The 19,189-nt window shown below is 45.6% G+C and overlaps 1 protein-coding gene across 5 annotated transcripts in view; it reads right to left on the bottom strand.

Annotated features, from left to right (window-relative positions):
- The window catches only part of LOC112246533 (protein Jade-1-like), a 225,215-nt gene that overhangs the window by 74,664 nt on the left and 131,362 nt on the right, over positions 1-19,189 (bottom strand). For all 5 annotated transcript variants that reach the window (XM_042309073.1, XM_042309074.1, XM_042309071.1 and 2 more), the window contains 2 exons: positions 14,552-14,668; positions 10,475-11,107 (listed from right to left, as the gene is read on the bottom strand). In XM_042309073.1, the coding sequence (XP_042165007.1) occupies positions 10,475-11,107; positions 14,552-14,668 (750 nt within the window). The remainder of the gene's footprint in view (positions 1-10,474; positions 11,108-14,551; positions 14,669-19,189) is intronic.

Here is a 19,189-nt window from a genome sequence, read left to right on the forward strand (position 1 = left end):
GAAAATGTGCCATTGAAATCCTTTTTTTATTTCTGAAGACAAATGCCCTGTTGTCCTGTGAACAATTTTCGAAGATCCACTGACTGAACTTTGGCTGGCCTTTGTCCATGGAAACCTGACCGTATTCAGTGACACAATCAAGATGCTTGGAGGCCAGGACCACTGTGCTGTGGAGTCCGCTGCAATTCTGAGAAACATTGAGGCAAAATTGACTGATGACAACTTCATTCCAGTTTTGGTCAGAGGACTTCTGAGAGAACTAGAGGACAATGGAGACATGCCTAAAGAGAGCTTTCTCAAAACATCCCAATCATTCTTCACTACGGCTGTGAACTACTTGTAAGCATGGGGGAAAGCACACAGATAATCTAAAATATTTACATTGTCTCCTTTTAAAAAGGCAACCTCAGCGTGAAGAGATCCAGAAGGCAGCAGGCACACTGCAGGAAAAATGCCCCAATGTGACCATCAATGAGGATGCATTGTTTGACAAGGTTACTGGCCTGTAAGAGTTCCTAAAGGGGGGATCGCTTGAAGACTGGAAAACATCTGAGACACCGCTTAGTCAGAGATGGAGCACGGTGGTTACCCACTTCAAAGAGAACAACATCCCACACACTAACCTGGCTAGATTAGCGTCTGTTGTCATGTGCTTACCTGGAAGTAATGCACCAGTCGAGAGAGTGTTCTCCCAAATGAATGCTCTATGGACAGCAGCAAGAAATAGGTTCACTGTTCCTACCACCAAGGCCATGCTTATTGTGAAGACAAACTTAAACATCCCCTGCCAGGAGTTCATGGAGAAGCTGGCCAAAGACAGCAATCCTGAAGAAAATACATTCTTCTGAGAAATATACAAATTAGGTTGGTATAAGTATATTATGTAGTTACCAATCTCATCAGCATCTTATTTCTTTATTATGTATTTCACATATACTATTGTCTGTTTATTCAATTTTGCTCATGTTCTCTTCTGCTCTTATTCTACCCAGACTACCAGGACCACTGAATGGCTGTTCAGATCAGTTCTACCCAGACTACCAGGACCACTGAATGGCTGTTCAGATCAGTTCTACCCAGACTACCAGGACCACTGAATGGCTGTTCAGATCAGTTCTACCCAGACTACCAGGACCACTGAATGGCTGTTCAGATCAGTTCTACCCAGACTACCAGGACCACTGAATGGCTGTTCAGATCGGACAGTTCTGTCTTGTCTGTAGTGTTTCTGTAGTATAGTTGTTTTCTCTATCACAGTGTGCCTGTTAGACTAAATACATGAACCCGGAATTGTCACCCTTTTTCATTTCATACATAATAACAATGGATATTTTAATAATATATTGACCACCAAACTGGAAATGTCCCCGGTTTTCATTTCAGAAATCTGGTCACCTTCCACTAGACACTTTCGTTCAGTCTACATGCTCAATGCAGCACATGCAACAATGTTGATAACAACGATGTTGTTTCCACTTTGATCTTAATATAAATCCACAAGCGTTCTATAATTACAATATTAGTTTGTGCTTCTTACATCTGCAAACAGCTAGTTCGTATTTTCTTAGCAAGTTAAGCTAAATCGTGTTAGCCACTAATGCTCATCACTAGTTAGCTGGCTGAGTCAGAGCAAATGTAGCTAGCTACTACAGCCTGATATCAGTACTGGTGGAGGCCTAAATCAGCATGTTGTTTGTACAACAGTATCTTCTAAATCAAAGAGGAAAAGGCGAAGCAAGAATATGTTGGCTATATGAATACAGATTTAATGTAGCAAAAGACTATAGTGTCCCCTAGGAAACTCTGAATATCCCTTTGGTTCCTACCCTGTCACAATAACTCGTCCATGGCATTTTCATTCGTTGTCATGTCAAACAACACTGTATTCAAAGTGCCCACTATTATTTATAATCTAACTATAGAATTATAATAAACATTCTATTTCCATGATTCCAAAAGTTCACCCAAACGGTTCAAAATAATTTGAGAAATACCATGACATAATATTTTGGCCACATCGCCCAGCCCTAAGAAAGAGCGAGAGATAAGCAATTGGTGGTTATCCAGGCCCATCAATGCATTCAGCCTATAGTAGTGTTGTATTTCCATACTGATACCAGGTTTAGTATCATGATACTCGATACCATCACGATACTCAATATCACAATAAAAAAGCCATAATAGCCAAAGTTCAAACAGATAAACTCAGCTTCTGCTCTGTTCAATCGTTGGGCATCTTTAGAGTTCGATATCAATACATTTCAACATTTTTATGTCAATATTTTATAAACAGTCATGTATGCATTAATTAATTCAATTATACAATCATAAAATCAATTTGAATTTGTTTTTATCAATCTATCTACAAAACAACATTATGGTAATCCTTTATTCAATGGTAAATCTCTATTGGTAAACTGGGTAAATCAAGATGTAGCCTAGGTCTATTCACAATACAGGTGGGGGAAAAAAGTATTTAGTCAGCCACCAATTGTACAAGTTCTCCTACTTAAAAAGATGAGAGAGGCCTGTAATTTTCATCATAGGTACACTTCAACTATGACAGACAAAATGAGAAGAAAAAAAATCCAGAAAATCACATTGTAGGATTTTTAATGAATTTATTTGCAAATTATGGTGGAAAATAAGTATTTGGTCAATAACAAAAGTTTATCTCAATACTTTGTTATATACCCTTTGTTGGCAATGACAGAGGTCAAACGTTTTCTGTAAGTCTTCACAAGGTTTTCACACACTGTTGCTGGTATTTTGGCCCATTCCTCCATGCAGATCTCCTCTAGAGCAGTAATGTTTTGGGGCTGTTGCTGGGCAACACGGACTTTCAACTCCCTCCTAAGATTTTCTATGGGGTTGAGATCTGGAGACTGGCCCCATTCATTCTTTACTTTACACGGATCAGTCGTTCTGGTCCCTTTGCAGAAAAACAGCCCCAAAGCATGATGTTTCCACCCCCATGCTTCACAGTAGGTATGGTGTTCTTTGGATGCAACTCAGCATTCTTTGTCCTCCAAACACGACGAGTTGAGGTTTTACCAAAACGTTCTATTTTGGTTTCATCTGACCATATGACATTCTCCCAATCTTCTTCTGGATCATCCAAATGCTCTCTAGCAAACTTCATACGGGCCTGGACATGTACTGGCTTAAGCAGGGGGACACGTCTGGCACTGCAGGATTTGAGTCCCTGGCGGCGTAGTGTGTTACTGATGGTAGGCTTTGTTACTTTGGTCCCAGCTCTCTGCAGGTCATTCACTAGGTCCCCCGTGTGGTTCTGGGATTTTTGTCCCAGATCGAGGGAGATTATCAGTGGTCTTGTATGTCTTCCATTTCCTAATAATTGCTCCCACAGTTGATTTCTTCAAACCAAGCTGCTTACCTATTGCAGATCCAGTCTTCCCAGCCTGGTGCAGGTCTACAATTTTGTTTCTGGTGTCCTTTGACAGCTCTTTGGTCTTGGACATAGTGGAGTTTGGAGTGTGACTGTTTGATTACAGGCCTCTCTCATCTTTTTAAGTGGGAGAACTTGCACAATTGGTGGCTGACTAAATACTTTTTTGCCCCACTGTATATTATTCAATAGGAGTGTGTGCATGCATTGAGGTAATGAGCTCATTTTAGCTGATTTCATGGGGCTACAGATGACAAACAATCCCTTCCATTTAGGACTTATATTATTGGCAACTGCTAGGAGAACATATTTTATAGTACTGATCAACAACAATTGTATAGAAGAAGCAATCTCTTCTTTTTTTAAAGTGTGCTCTTTCTTTTAGGAAAGCAATGACGTCATTAGCAAGGCAGAGCGTGGCTGTGGAATCTGACTATGGAATGTAGTGGAACCTAGACGGGAGGTCGCGGGAGATGAAGAAGTGGCAGTTTTTGGTGACAATCAGCATATTTTGCATTACGGTTTGCACATTATCACAAACAAAGTACTTGGTCAGTGAATTCAGCTGTAAGCTAGCAAAGACAGCTAGCCTACAATTAAAGCTGAAAGCTACCGGTATCGTCTTGTAAAAGTGTTGTAGCCTGTATGGACATTGTTTTGTGAACAGTAATGAACAGCTTCAACATTTCTACATGCCGTGTTGCATTATTCAAGTGTGTTAACTTCTGTGCAGCGTAGGGTTGGGTTGTATCCAGATTGTTATATTGTCATAGTGTTTCTGTATCATACTGTGGAATACAGTATTACCAGAAGTGCACACAAGGAGCACTATTTAAAAAAAAAATTAAATACCCTTTTTTTTTTTTACGCCCAAAACAATTTAAACAACAGAGACCTTGATCCAGAAAGGGAATGAATGTATCTGCTGTAAACAAGAAGCTTGATCTTAACATATAGCCATCATTTATCATTCCTTTATTTGACAAATCTTACAGTGCATTCGGAAGGTATTCAAACCCATTTGACTTTTTCCACATTTTGTTACGTTACAGCCTTATTCCAAAATGTATTAAATGACCTTTTTTTCCTCGATCTACACACAATATCCCATGATGTCAAAGCGAAAACAGGCTTTTAGAAATGTTTGCAAATGTATTATTTACATGTATTCAGACCCTTTGTTATGAGACTCGAAATTGAGCTCAGGTGCATCCTGTTTCCATTGATCAGCCTTAAGATGTTTCTACAACTTGATTGGAGTCCACAGGTGGTAAACTCAATTGATTGGACATGATTTGGAAAAGCACACACCTGTCTGTATAAATTAGTTGACAGTGTATGTCAGAGCACAAACCAAGCCATGAGGTCGAAGGAAATGTCCGTAGAGCTCCGAGACAGGATTGTGTCAAGGTAATGATATTGGCACCGGAGGGGATGGCTGACGTTTTTATGGGCTCCTAACCAACTGTGCCATTTATTTAAAACATTTTTGCATTGTTTGTAACTTCTTCTGTACATAAAGTTGCTGCTACCGTCTCTTATGACCGAAAAGAGCTTCTGGACATCAGAACATTGTTTACTCATCTCGAACTGAACAAGGATTTTTTCTTTAAAGAGTCTGACGTGAAGGATATACTGCTCTCCGGAGACCAGTCCCAAATCCCTGTCATTTTTGTGAAGAAAAGGCGGAGATACAGAGGGAGAAGGTCAACTCGCTGATCTATGGTCGAGACCATACTACCAACAGGACATTAAAAACTGTAATATCTTACGTTTCACAGAGTCGTAGCAGAACGACATAGATAATGTAGAGCAGGCTGGATCTTGGACTTCCTGATGGGCCACCCCAAGGTAGTAAGGGTAGGCGACAACACATCTGCCACACTGATCCTCAAAATCGGGGCCCCTCAGGGGTGCGTGCTTAGTCTCCTCCTGTACTCCCTGTTCACCCATGACTGTGTGGCCAGGCACAGCTCCAACACCATCATTAAGTTTGCTGATAACACAAGTGGTAGGCCTGATCACAGACAACGATGAGACAGCCTATAGGGAGGAGGTCAGAGACCTGACCGTGTGGTGCCAGGACAAAAACCTCTTCCTCAATGTGAGCAAGACCAAGGAGATGATAGAGAACTACTGGAAAAGGAGGGCCGAACAGGCCCCCATTAATATCGACTGGGCTCTAGTGGAGCGGGTCGAGAGTTTAAAGTTCCTTGGTGTCCACATCACCAACAAACTATCATGGTCCAAACATTCCAAGACAGTTGTGAAGAGGGCACGACAACACATTTCCCCCTCAGCAGACTGAAAAGATTTGGCATGGGTGCCCAGATCCTCCAAAAGTTGTACAGCTGCACCAGACAGCATTCTGACCGGTTGCATCACAGCTTGGTATGGTAACTGCTCACCATCCGACCATTAGGCACAACAGAGGGTAGTGCGTACCTACAGTATATCACAAAAATTAGTACACCCCTCACATTTTTGTAAATATTTGAGTATATATTTTCATGTGACAACACTGAAGAAAGGACACTTTGCTACAATGTAAAGTAGGGAGTGTACAGCTTGTATAAAAGTGTACATTTGTTGTCCCCTCAAAATAACTCAACACACAGCCATTAATGTCTAAACCGCTGGCAACAAAAGTGAGTACACCCCTAAGTGAAAATGTCCAAATTGGGCCCAATTAGCCATTTTCCCTTCCCGGTGTCATGTGACTAGTTAGTGTTACAAGGTCTCAGGTGTGAATGGGGAGCAGGTGTGTTAAATTTGGTGTCATCGCTCTCACACTCCCTCATACTGACTGGTCACTGGAAGTTCAACATGGCACCTCATGACAAATAACTCTCTGAGGATTTGAAAATAAGAATTGTTGCTCTACATAAAGATGGCCTGGGCTATAAGAAGATTGCCAAGGCCCACTTTTGTGATATACTGTATATACTAGGGCGGTGTCAGAGAAAGGCCCAAAAAATTGTCAAAGATTCTAGTCATAGACTGTTCTCTCTGCTACCGCACGGCAAGCGGTACAGGAGCAGCCAAGTCTGATTGTAGCCTCATCATTGTTATGTCATTTAATTGTGTTACTTTTTATTTTTTACTTTAGTTTATTTATTACTTTAGTTTAATATTTATTTAGTAAATATTTTTCTTAACTCCATTTCTTGAACTGCATTGTTGGTTAAGGGCTTGTAAGTAAGCATTTCACGGTAAGGTCTACTACACCTGTTGTATTCAGCATTTCACGGTAAGGTCTACTACACCTGTTGTATTCGACGCATGTGACAAATAAAATTTGATTTGGCATTTCTGCAGCATTGAAGGTCCCCAAGAACACAGCGGCCTCCATCATTCTTAAAGGGAAGAGGTTTGGAACCACCAAGACTCGTCCCAGAGCTGGCCGCCCAGCCAAACTGAGCAATCGGGGAGAAGGGCTTTGGTCAGGGAGGTGACCAAGAAATTGATGGTCTGTCTGATGGAGCTCCAGAGTTCATCTGTTGAGATGGGAGAATCTTCCAGAAGGACAACCATCTCTGCAGCACTCTACCAATCAGCACTTAATGGTACAGTGGCCAGATGGAAGCCACTCCTCAGTAAAAGGCACATGACCTCAGACTAGGGCAAAGGTTCACCTTCCAACAGAACAAGATCTGCAGAGAATAATGGGAGAAACTCCCCAAATACAGGTGTGCCAAGCTTGTAGCGTCATACCCAAGAAGACTCAAGGCTGTAATAGCTGCCAAAAGTGCTTCAACAAAGTACTGAGTAAATGGTCTAAATACTTATGTAAATATGATATGTCCGTTTTTTTTTAAAATACATTTGCAAAAAAATAAATAAATATATTTTTCATTATGGGGTATTGTGTGTAGATTGATGAGGGAAAAAAACGATTTAATCCATTTTAGAATAAGGCTGTAACATAACAAAATGTGGAAAAGGTTAAGGGATCTGAATACTTTCTGAATGCACTGTATACTTAACATATAGTTAGTTATAAGCAGTGGCGTAACACGCACCCCCTCAAGCACTGTGAGGAGGGGGTACACCCCACCACCAAAATTGGTATTGAAATTCATACCATCGGTATTTCGAAATACCGCAGTATATGGTAGAAATGGTATATTGCCCAAGAATAATGCAGCATGAGTGTGTAGCTAACAATGCAGCTCTGGCAATGAATGAGTAAGTGGAGAAGGTACTTTGATCTTCACGCTATAAAGTACAGAAGTTTCGGTATACCGTTCAACCGTAGCCTACAGATTAGTACAGTACACACATGAACAATTACCACACACACACACACACACACACACACACACACACACACACACACACACACACACACACACACACACACACACACACACACCTAGAGCCATCAGGGCCAATCGTTTGGTGAAAGCCTATACTGTACAAGTGAAAGGTAATACAACTACATCACTGGAGACAGACATCACAATCTATAAAAATTACTGTTCACTTCAATGTTTTTTTCTACTGCTCTTGTTGCTATGGATGTTGCTAACGAATGAGCAGTCCCTTTCATAAGGTATCCCATGTTGTGGGTAGAAAACATCTGGTTGACATCACTATAAGCACATTACAGGGCTGTCATTTTTACCTGCGATCAAATAAAATTAGCAACTTATTAGAGGCACATTTGATTGAATCTGTGGACTAATTACCACATCAGGAGATCCTATAGTGAAATCTTGCTATTTAAATCAGCTCATTATCAAGACACCTTGACTGCTCAAATTCGCTGAATGTTCAAATTCTTAGGCTTACAGAATCAATGAACCTGGAAGACCACTCAGCAGCAGCATGGCTGTTTAATCCACACAGCAAATACAGAAATCACAGCCCCTGAAGTTTCTCTGCTCCCTCTCACCTCTCCCTGGCTGGCTAATTTATTTTATCTTTATTTAAGTCAGTTAAGAACAAATTCTTATTTTCAATGACAGCCTAGGAACAGTGGGTTAACTGCCCACTGAACAACAGATTTTGACCTTGTCAGCTCAGGGATTCGATCTTGCAACCTTCCGGTTACTAGTCCAACGCTCTAACCACTAGGCTATCTGCCACCCCGCTTAAACCAGTGAGCGTGGCAAATTAAAAAGAGCTCCTTGTCATGTGCCACACCACTGGGAAAACCGCTCTACTTAAACACTTCCTACTTCCTGCTCAACTCAACTAGTGTATTAAGGGGTGTATTAACTAGGGGTGTATTAACTACCCTGCAGCAGCCCTCAAGTCACTACTGTTCAAACAATCAGGGTGGCCTGAGTCTGATCACATAACATTGGCTGCCATTTTCTGTTCATTTCCCGGCGATTCTACAACCCAGCAGGTGACCTACTGCACACGGCCGTAAGGGGATATAGAGGAAGCTACCTACGTTAACCACAACCACAACCCCAGCCATCCAACCAGCTAGACAGGGGTAGTGGTGGTGCTAGAGGTAGTGCAGAGGGACGATCTCTGGAAGCTTGTGATCACTACATTTACTAGGCCGAGCTCAATCCACTACTGTTTGTTAGTGTACACTCAGAAATGACGATTTTATAGAGACAGAAGACGCGGGTGGGGTGGGGTTGGCGCGTCACTCAGCAGCAGCAGGTATGCATCACAAATTCCCTTGGTAGTGCACTACTTTTTTAACAAGGTTCATTGGGCCCATTATAAAGTAGTGTATGATTAAGGGAATAGGGTTCTATTTGGGACGCACCCCCGAAATACAATCCTCCAGAGGAGGATAGAAATGAATTTCAAATAGCCAGTTAACAACGCATTACAGCATATAGAGAGCTGAGATGTTGAGCTGTGATAACCTGATATGCCCGGGCCCACACATGCATCCTTCGGTCTAACAGTGGCAGGGCTGCGTGATAAACACAGGCATCACTCAACCTGAAGGCCCTGTGGCTAAGTGGAGGGCCCGAATGGAAGAGGAGCTCTAGATGCATCGATCTGCGCTTTGAGGTTATTAGCCCTACCCATGCCCGACATTCAGGCCCTACCCTACCCAGACCTGACATTCAGGCCCTACCCTACCCAGGCCCGATTGCTTCTGCCAAATTTAAAGCCCTGCCTGAAACCCAAAATCAGAAATAACTGTCACTCGCTCCATGCGTGCAGGCAGCTCGCTCTGCATGCACTCTGCTCATGGTGTCTCTGAGTCAGTGAGTAGCCATAGCAACGGCTCAGGCTGCTCTTGGGCTGCTCTGCTCAACGAAGAAAGGAGAGAGCAGTGAGCTGTAAGCTACTTTTCATCACAGACAAAACTCAAGCAACATTATTTTCTGTGAAATAATCTCTCCTGTCTTATATTTGACGAGGTAGAAGCACTTCTGACACCACGTTATGATCTTAGTCAGATGTGACTGTACTGTGCAGCAGAGCACGAGCAAATGGCTCAGCTTCAAAATGTTAGTGATCAATTTAGTGATACCCGAGGCCTACCAGTAGCATAGTTATTGACGAAAAAAACAGCCCCTACCCAGCCCTAACCCGATGTAGTGTTGGGGCCGGTCAGGCTCAGGTCAAATAGCAGAGCTCTACCACAGAGGGTGTGGGTGCAGTGTGTGTGTGTGTGTGTGTGTGTGTGGCCCAGGGGACTACTGAGTGTGACTGCCCTGCTCAGCCTCCATCTCCAACCAGTTAATTAAATCAGCCATTTGGACCTGGTTAGCTGCCTGCCTCCCTCCACTCTACTCTGCTTCACACAACATACTGTATTACAGCCTTAACTGGTGGAGCCCAAATATATTTTCTATGGGGACGCTGCATGGGGCATCCTGAGGAAACAGGATAGGGCAGGATACCCCTGGATTCTCAGAGGAGGAGAGCTAGGACCGAACTGTATATGGATGAGTCATAGTACTGAAACATCATTCAGCCATTAAGCCTTTTCATCGTTTGCTCAATTGATGACGCAGGCAGACTGGATTTTGTAAACGATACAGGATGGACAGGCAGAGCAACACACATACATCATTACAACATCAATCAATCAATCCACACACTAACACAAACTCCCCAGCCCAGCCAGCCACTCACCCTCTCTAGGTCCTGGCGTAGGTGTGTGAACAGTTTGAGGCGTCGGTACAGCACGTCCTGCTCCTGCTGAGCCAGGTTATCTACCTCGTCTCTTTTCAGCGTCACCAGCGGACGGTTGAAGTTGGACTTCCTCCTCAGCTTCCAGAACTGGTACAGGAAGTCCACGTGGGCGTCCGGCAGGCCCAGGCTCTCCGCCACGTCTTTGGGGTCCACCAGGCGGTAGAACTCGTCCTCCAGCTCCTGTAGTTTCTGTTTGCGCTGGCTGGCCTTCTCTCTCTCCATCTGGTCCCGGTCTGGACGTTCCACAGGTTGCAGCTCGCTGGCCGCTTGGTGGTGTTCCGGCCCGGCGTTGGCTCTGTGCTCGTTGCCGTGTCCGGCCCAGTCCGTTTTACTGCTGGCACCAGCGCAGTGGGCGCCGTTGGTGTGGTTACTGTTACCAGTCATGGTGTTGGTGTGGTTACTGTTGCCGGCGACAGCGGCAGCGTGGTTACTGTTGCCGGTAGTGCTGCTGTGCTCCAGGCAGTATGATTTGAAGCGCACCTCGTCGTTCTCAGCCAGGATGGTATGCATCTCCAGGCCGTGGTCAAACGAGCAGGTCACATGGAAGGCCACAATACAGGAGGGCATGGAGCACTGGGGAAGGAGGGAGGAGAGTTACATATTTACATACGAGTCACATCAACACGGCTTAAGAATTGTTAAACACATAAAGATGACAAGGTACACAGTCACAACAATAGTTTCTCTGATGATGTTTGCCTCACACAAACAGAAACGTGTTAATGATTGCTAAGCAACACTGTCACAACTCCTTCCTCTGCCACCACAGTGTGCGTGACAAAGAATGTGTTCAGAGACATGTCTGTTCTGGAAAACTTCTTCTAACTGTCTGCCTCTGTCTGGTCTATCCCAGACAGACAGGCGCTCTTGTCCTGTTGGCAACACGGTCAAAACAAACATTGGTTCCCATATTGTCACAAACCCTGATCTGTCTCTACCTCCCTCATAACAACCAGTCTAAATCAAACCTCTGTTCTTGCCTTTCCTCAGGCCTATCCATTTCAAACCTCACACTGGTCCCATGACGTGATGGGAGGAGGAGGGATGGGGGAGGAAGGATGGGGGTGAAGGAGGGATGGGGGAGGATGGGGGTGAAGGAGGGATGGGGGAAGGTGGAGGGATGGGGAAGGAGGGATGGGGAGGAGGATGGATGGGGGAGGAAGGATGGGGGAGGAGGAGGGATAGGGGAGGAAGGATGGGGAGGAAGGATGGGGGAGGAAGGATGGGGGAGGAAGGAGGGATGGGGGAGGAAGGATGGGGTGAAGGAGGGATAGGGGAGAAAGGATGGGGGAGGGATGGGGGAAAGGATGGGGAAGGAAGGATGGGGTGAAGGAGGGATGGGGTGAAGGAGGGATGGGGGGAAGGATGGGGGTGAAGGAGGGATGGGGGAAGGATGGGGGTGAAGGAGGGATGGGGGAGGAAGGATGGGGTGAAGGAGGGATGGGGGAGGAAGGATGGGGGAGGAAGGATGGGGTGAAGGAGGGATGGGGGAGGAAGGATGGGGGTAAAGGAGGGATGGGGGAGGAAGGATGGGGTGAAGGAGGGATGGGGGAGGAAGGATGGGGGTGAAGGAGGGATGGGGGAGGAAGGATGGGGTGAGGAAGGATGGGGTGAAGGAGGGATGGGAGGAGGAAGGATGGGGGAAGGAGGGATGGGGAAGGAGGAGGGATGAGGGGAGGAAGGATGGGGAAGGGGGATGGGGGAGGAAGGATGGGGGTGAAGGAGGGATGGGGGAGGAAGGATGGGGGTGAAGGAGGGATGGGGAGGAAGGATGGGGTGAAGGAGGGATGGGGGAGGAAGGATGGGGGAGGAAGGATGGGGTGAAGGAGGGATGGGGGTGAAGGAGGGATGGGGGAGGAAGGATGGGGGAAGGAGGGATGGGGAAGGAGGAGGGATGGGGGAGGAAGGATGGGGGTGAAGGAGGGATGGGGGAGGAAGGATGGGGGAGGAAGGATGGGGTGAAGGAGGGATGGGGGAGGAAGGATGGGGGAAGGGGGATGGGGGAGGAAGGATGGGGGTGAAAGGAGGGATGGGGGGGAGGAAGGATGGGGGAGGAAGGATGGGGTGAAGGAGGGATGGGGGAGGAAGGATGGGGTGAAGGAGGGATGGGGGAGGAAGGATGGGGTGAGGAAGGATGGGGTGAAGGAGGGATGGGAGGAGGAAGGATGGGGGAAGGAGGGATGGGGAAGGAGGAGGGATGGGGGAGGAAGGATGGGGGTGAAGGAGGGATGGGGGAAGGATGGGGGGAAGGAGGGATGGGGGAGGAAGGATGGGGTGAAGGAGGGATGGGGGAGGAAGGATGGGGTAAAGGAGGGATGGGGGAGGAAGGATGGGGGAGGAAGGATGGGGGTAAAGGAGGGATGGGGGAGGAAGGATGGGGTGAAGGAGGGATGGGGGAGGAAGGATGGGGTGAGGAAGGATGGGGTGAAGGAGGGATGGGAGGAGGAAGGATGGGGGAAGGAGGGATGGGGAAGGAGGAGGGATGGGGGAGGAGGGATGGGGGAAGGGGGATGGGGGAGGAAGGATGGGGGTGAAGGAGGGATGGGGAGGAAGGATGGGGTGAAGGAGGGATGGGGGAGGAAGGATGGGGGAGGGAGGATGGGGTGAAGGAGGGATGGGGGAGGAAGGATGGGGGTGAAGGAGGGATGGGGGAGGAAGGATGGGGTGAGGAAGGATGGGGTGGAGGGATGGGAGGAGGAAGGATGGGGGAAGGAGGGATGGGGAAGGAGGAGGGATGGGGGAGGAAGGATGGGGGAAGGGGGATGGGGGAGGAAGGATGGGGGTGAAGGAGGGATGGGGGGGAAAGATGGGGGTGAAGGAGGGATGGGGGAGGAAGGAGGGGGGGGATGGGGGAGGGAAGGGAGGCTAGTAGTGTTTTCCATTCCGTCAGAGAGGCCTACATTTTCTAAGGGCCTGGGACGACAATGACGAGCATGCTCAAGGACTGCGTCCCAAATGGTACTCTTTATAGCGCACTACAGAGGCCAAACTCACAATGTAGTGCACTATGCAGGGATTAGGATGCCATTTGTGACATCTGTCTCTTTCCTTCACTCTCTACATAGGCAGAGAGGAGCCCACTTCGCTCCAACTCAGTCCTCTTCCCATTCCAAAGCATTCTTTCTCGCCATCTCTCCCTCCCCCCATCACAGTAGAATATCCCACTTATCTCAGTAGCTGTCCCTCCTGAGGGTTTGGAGCCCCTCTGGTTCTGTCTGCCATGACGAGGAGAGAGAAGCCACAACTGGAAATCACTATTCCTCAACTCTTCAGCCTGCAGCTTGGTAATGTCCTCAATAGCAGCTCCCCACACTGACTAGCATTGTCTGGCCGCCAGACATTAAATGGAAGTAGTTCTCTCCAGTCCAAATATATGACAGTCTGTCTGGTGGATAGAGGATACTGATACTGTACACGCTCCGATGCTTTACTGCAGACTCACTAGACCTCATCACCTTAATGCCAACGTTATGGGAGTACCAGATCCTTAGTGTAGATCCCAAAAGGCACTATATTCCCTATATAGTACACTAATTAAAGCAGCCATCAGGGACACATTATTGATGAGCTACATCATAACTTATTGGTACATGAATCAAATAATCCACCAATAAAACATGAAATCATAATTTGTCAGACAGTGATTCAACACGTGTGGTTAGTTAGTGCAACCGGTTTCAGTTGTTTGGTGTCAAACGAGCACAGCTTGACATCAGGGGACGTGCTGATTCTTTCTGAGCAACATCACCTGCTATCTCTCTAAGTCCTATGTGTTCACGCCAAACGTACTGGTATTTTAATATGAACAGTATATGACGATATGTGCCGCTAATGAGGAACTCATTTTCACACCTTCAGGGCATCTTTAACAGCCGAAAGAGCACTGGCACACTAAAATGAAAAAGTGTTACTGGAGTGTGAGTGTTAAGTATCGTGATATCGTATTGTGAGGTCCCTGGCTATTCCTAGCCCTAGTGTGTGTGTGTGTGTGTGTGTGTGTGTGTATGTATATCTCACCTGTATGCAGGTGCCCGTGTGTTCTCGACACAGGCTGCAGGACAGGGCCCAGCGGCTGGCGGGAATGTGGGACACCTTAGTAATGGGCTCCATCTTCTCTGGACAGCCTATACTCACCTGGATACAACACACACACACACACACACACACACACACACACACACAAACACACACACACACACACACACAATGTCAACAAAGATGTGTCTTACGAGACGTTCATACAGACGGTCACATCACGTACATGTATAGGGTTACCAGAGGAGTGTTTATGGATTGTTTATAGAGTTTGTATAGATACTTATCAGGCACTGTGTTTCAGACTTTAATACAGATTGTAAGCGGTTCTTCTCCTGAATCGATTGAATTTCATGTTTTCTTTATATAGTCTATATGACCATCAGGATAAAGACGGCATTCTGCATGCGGAGTATTTCTAGACCCAGTACTGTGATCTCTTAAAGTGTCTTTCCCTTCCGGACAGGCTCCGATATTCATTCCCCCACATTCATATTCCTCACTCTGAAAATACTTTCTGTAAGCCTCACCCCTCATGTCAAATCAAATCAAATGTATTTATAAAGCCCTTCTTACATCAGCTGACATCTCAAAGTGCTGTACAGAAACCCAGCTTAAAATCCCAAACAGCAAGCAATGCAGGTGTAGAAGCACGCCCAGCCCTAATAACATCCAGACATTCCTGACATTCTCTCCTCTCCTCTCCCTGACAATCCTGACATCCTCCATCTCCTCCTCTCCCTGACATCCTCCATCCCCTCCTCTGCCTGACATTCCTGACATCCTCTCCTCTCCCTGACATTCCTGACATCCTCCATCCCCTCCTCTCCCTGACAAACTCCATCCCCTCCTCTTCTCTCCCTGACAATCTTGACATCCTGTCCTCTACCTGATAATCCTGACATCCTCCATCCCCACCTCTTCTCTCCCTGACAATCCTGAACTCCTCCATCCCCTCCTCTCCCTTACAATCCTGACATTATCCATCCCCTCCTCTTCTCTCCCTGACAATCCTGACATCCTGTCCTCTCCCTGATAATCATGACATCCTCCATCCCCTCCTCTTCTCTCCCTGACAATCCTGACATTCTCCATCCTCTCCTCTCCCTGACAATCCTGAAATCCTCCATCCCCTCCTCTCCCTGACAATCCATGAAATGCTGTGTGAATCGTCCCCATTCTGACTGCAACCATTGAACCAGGCGTTTCACACTGAGTGGAGGACTGTGATCCCTCGCTCCGCGCAGGCAGCACCCTAATTCCTTTCCCTGCCTCACTTTTGTCCTCTCTTGATTAGAATATCCAAGCGTTTTCAGCTTTAAAGAACTGTGTCTCTTTCAGAGTGTGCCTTTCTGTGTTTGTTTGTCTTTGAGTGTGTGTGTGTGACTTTCTCTGAGTGTGTGTGTGTGTGAGACTTTCTCTGAGTGTGCGTGTGTGTGTTTGTGGTGCTTTTCAAATCACTCCTTCCGCTCATCCCGGCTCCAATTAGTTTATATTTCCAAAAGGCGATGAAAAGCTTTCATTTAAAGTGACAATTGGAAATGAGGATGAAATCAAATGAAAAGGCAGACATTTAAGTTGACCTTTTTTATGAGGGGGTTTGGAGGGCGGCTGAGAGAGTCACAGATCCACGGGGAGGGAGGTTAGTGCTTTTGAAGACTAAGTGAGATATAGCCTCAGCTGTAGCCAGACCCTCTGAGTGACGCAGTCAAAGTCTCAGCCTGTATGACTGCCAGAAGGAGTCCACTGTCTGAACCAAAAGGTGAGCGCTGAGAGCCGCTCTCACACTTCACACCTGTCAAATTCCCATCTCCGCGAAGATGTCTTATTAACCTACACCTTGCCTGTGTCTTTAGTGCTGAGAGAGAGAGACCGCAGCAGCAATATGTCATTTATATTTAAAGAGGTGGGCGGGGGGAGTAAAACAAACTAGGGTTCTCACGATACCAGTATTGAGATACTAAGATTTTCCCAAGAGACCAGATTTTCCCAAGCAAAAAATGAAAACACAAAGCAGACTAAACTCTTTGGTGATTAAAAAAACTGCTGTATATAACATCATTTGTGTACTATAGCTTGTTAAAGAAACATGTGATTCTGGGTGACAACATAAGGTTGCCTGTTTCCAACATTAGGGATGTTTCCCTTGAGAAAATTCAGTCCACTTCATGTTTTCTTTCCTTGCTACGATACCTCTGAGTATCGCCATACTGGTATTGTGACAACCATAAAACAAACACAGAACAACTAGTTCTGTCAAGGGTGACAAACTACAATTATTACTAAAAGGTTTCAGGACCCCGAACGGCACTTCATTAACTGGGATCTAAGCTCTTAACGCCGGTTTGAGAAGCAGAACTAAGAGCATGTTAGTCTTAATGTCCCCGCAATGTTGATGCTCAAGGTGTGTGTGTGCTTGTCTGTTTGGAAGTGGGAGCGTGTGTATCTGCATATATGTGAATCATTGCTGGATCTAGAGTTTCTGGGTTTGAGTCCAGGCTCTGTCCCAACCGGCCGTGACCCGGAGACCCATGGGGCGGCACACAATTGGCCCAGCATCTCCGGGTTAGGGGAGGGTTTGGTCGGCAGGGATGTTCTTGTCCCATTGTGCACTAGCGACTCCTGTGGCAGGCCGGGCACAGTGCACGCCGACATGGTCGCCAGGTGCACGGGGTTTCCTCTGACACGTTGGTGCGGCTGGCTTCCGGTGTAAGTGGGCATTGAGTCAAGAAGCAGTGCGGCTTCTGCAAAGCCATAGCCAATCAATAAATAACATAATAATAGTCGTAGGAAAGCCCTTTTGTGGGAAAAATTCATTCTGATTGGCTGGGCCTGGCTCACAAGTGGGTAGGCCTATGCCCTCCCAGGCCCATCCATGGCTGTGTCCCTGCCAAGTCATGTGAAATCCATTGATTATGGCCTAATTTATTTATTTCAAATGACTGATTTCCTTATATGAACTGTAACTCATCAAAATCTTTGAAATTGTTGCATGTTGTGTTTATATTTTTGTTCAGTATATCTGACTTGTCTAGTTAAATAAAGGTTAAATATATATACATATATTTTGAATTAATAAACCCATATTAATTACACTTTGGATGGTGTATCAATACACCCAGTCACTACAACAGATACAGGCCTCCTTCATAAGTCAGTTGCTGAAGAGGAAGGAAACCATGAAGCCAATGGTGACTTAAAATGTTCAGCGTTTAATGGCTGTGATAGGAGAAAACTGAGGATGGATCAACAACATTGTAGTTAGTCCACAATACTAACCTAATTGACAAAGTGAAAAGAAGGAAGCCTGTACAGAAAAAAAATATTCCAAACATTCATCCTGTTTGCAATTAGGAACTAGTAAAATTGCTAAGAAATTAACTTTGTCCTGAATACAAAGCATTATGTTTGGATCGAATCCAACAACACATTACTGAGTACCACACTTCTTATTTTCAAGCATGGTAGTGGCTGCATCATGTTATGGGTATGCTTGTCATCGGCAAGGACTGGGGAGTATTTTAGCTAAGCACAGGCAAAATCCTAGAGGAAAGCCTGGTTCAGTCTTCTTTCGAACAGACACGGAGACAAATTCACCTTCAGCAGAACAATAACCTAAAACATAAAGCCAAACATACACTGGTGTTGCTTCCCAAGATGACATTAAATGTTCCTGAGTGGCTGTGTTACAGTTTGGAAAAAAAAAATAGATATAATCTAATTTATTTGTCACATCAGATGTTACTGCAAGTGTAGTGAAATGCTTGTGCTTCTAGTTCTGACCATGAAGTAATATCTAACAAGTAATATAACCTAACAATTTCACAACAACTACCTTATACACACAAGTGTAAAGAAATGAATACGAATATGTACATAAAAATATATGAATGAGTGATGCCCGAACGGCATAGGCAAGATGCAGTAGATGGTATAGAGTACAGTATATACATTTGAGATGAGTAATGTAGGGTATGTAAACATAACATAAAGTGGCATTGTTTAAAGTGGCTAGTGATATATTTAATTACATCAACATGGCAAGATGCAGTAGATGGTATAGAGTACAGTATATACATTTGAGATGAGTAATGTAGGGTATGTAAACATAACATAAAGTGGCATTGTTTAAAGTGGCTAGTGATATATTTAATTACATCAACATGGCAAGATGCAGTAGATGGTATAGAGTACAGTATATACATATGAGATGAGAAATGTAGGGTATGTAAATATTATATAAAGAGGCTAGTGATAAATTGATTACATTATTAAAGTGGCTAGAGTTGAGTCAGTATGTTGGCAGCAGCCACTCAATGTTAGTGATGGCTGTTTAACAGTCTGATGGCCTTGAGATAGAAGCTGTTTTTCAGTCTCTCGGTCCCAGCTTTGATGCACCTGTACTGACCTCGCCTTCTGGATGATAGCGGGGTGAACAGGCAGTGGCTCGGTTGGTTGTTGTCCTTGATGATCTTTTTGGCCTTCCTGTGACATCGGGTGCTGTAGGTGTCCTGGAGGGCAGGTAGTTTGCACCTGGTGATGCGTTGTGCAGACCTCACTACCCTCTGGAGAGCCTTACGGTTATGGGCGGAGCAGTTGCCGTACCAGGCGGTGATACAG

This window comes from Oncorhynchus tshawytscha, linkage group LG30 (assembly GCF_018296145.1).
Source record: "Oncorhynchus tshawytscha isolate Ot180627B linkage group LG30, Otsh_v2.0, whole genome shotgun sequence".
NCBI lineage: Eukaryota > Metazoa > Chordata > Actinopteri > Salmoniformes > Salmonidae > Oncorhynchus > Oncorhynchus tshawytscha.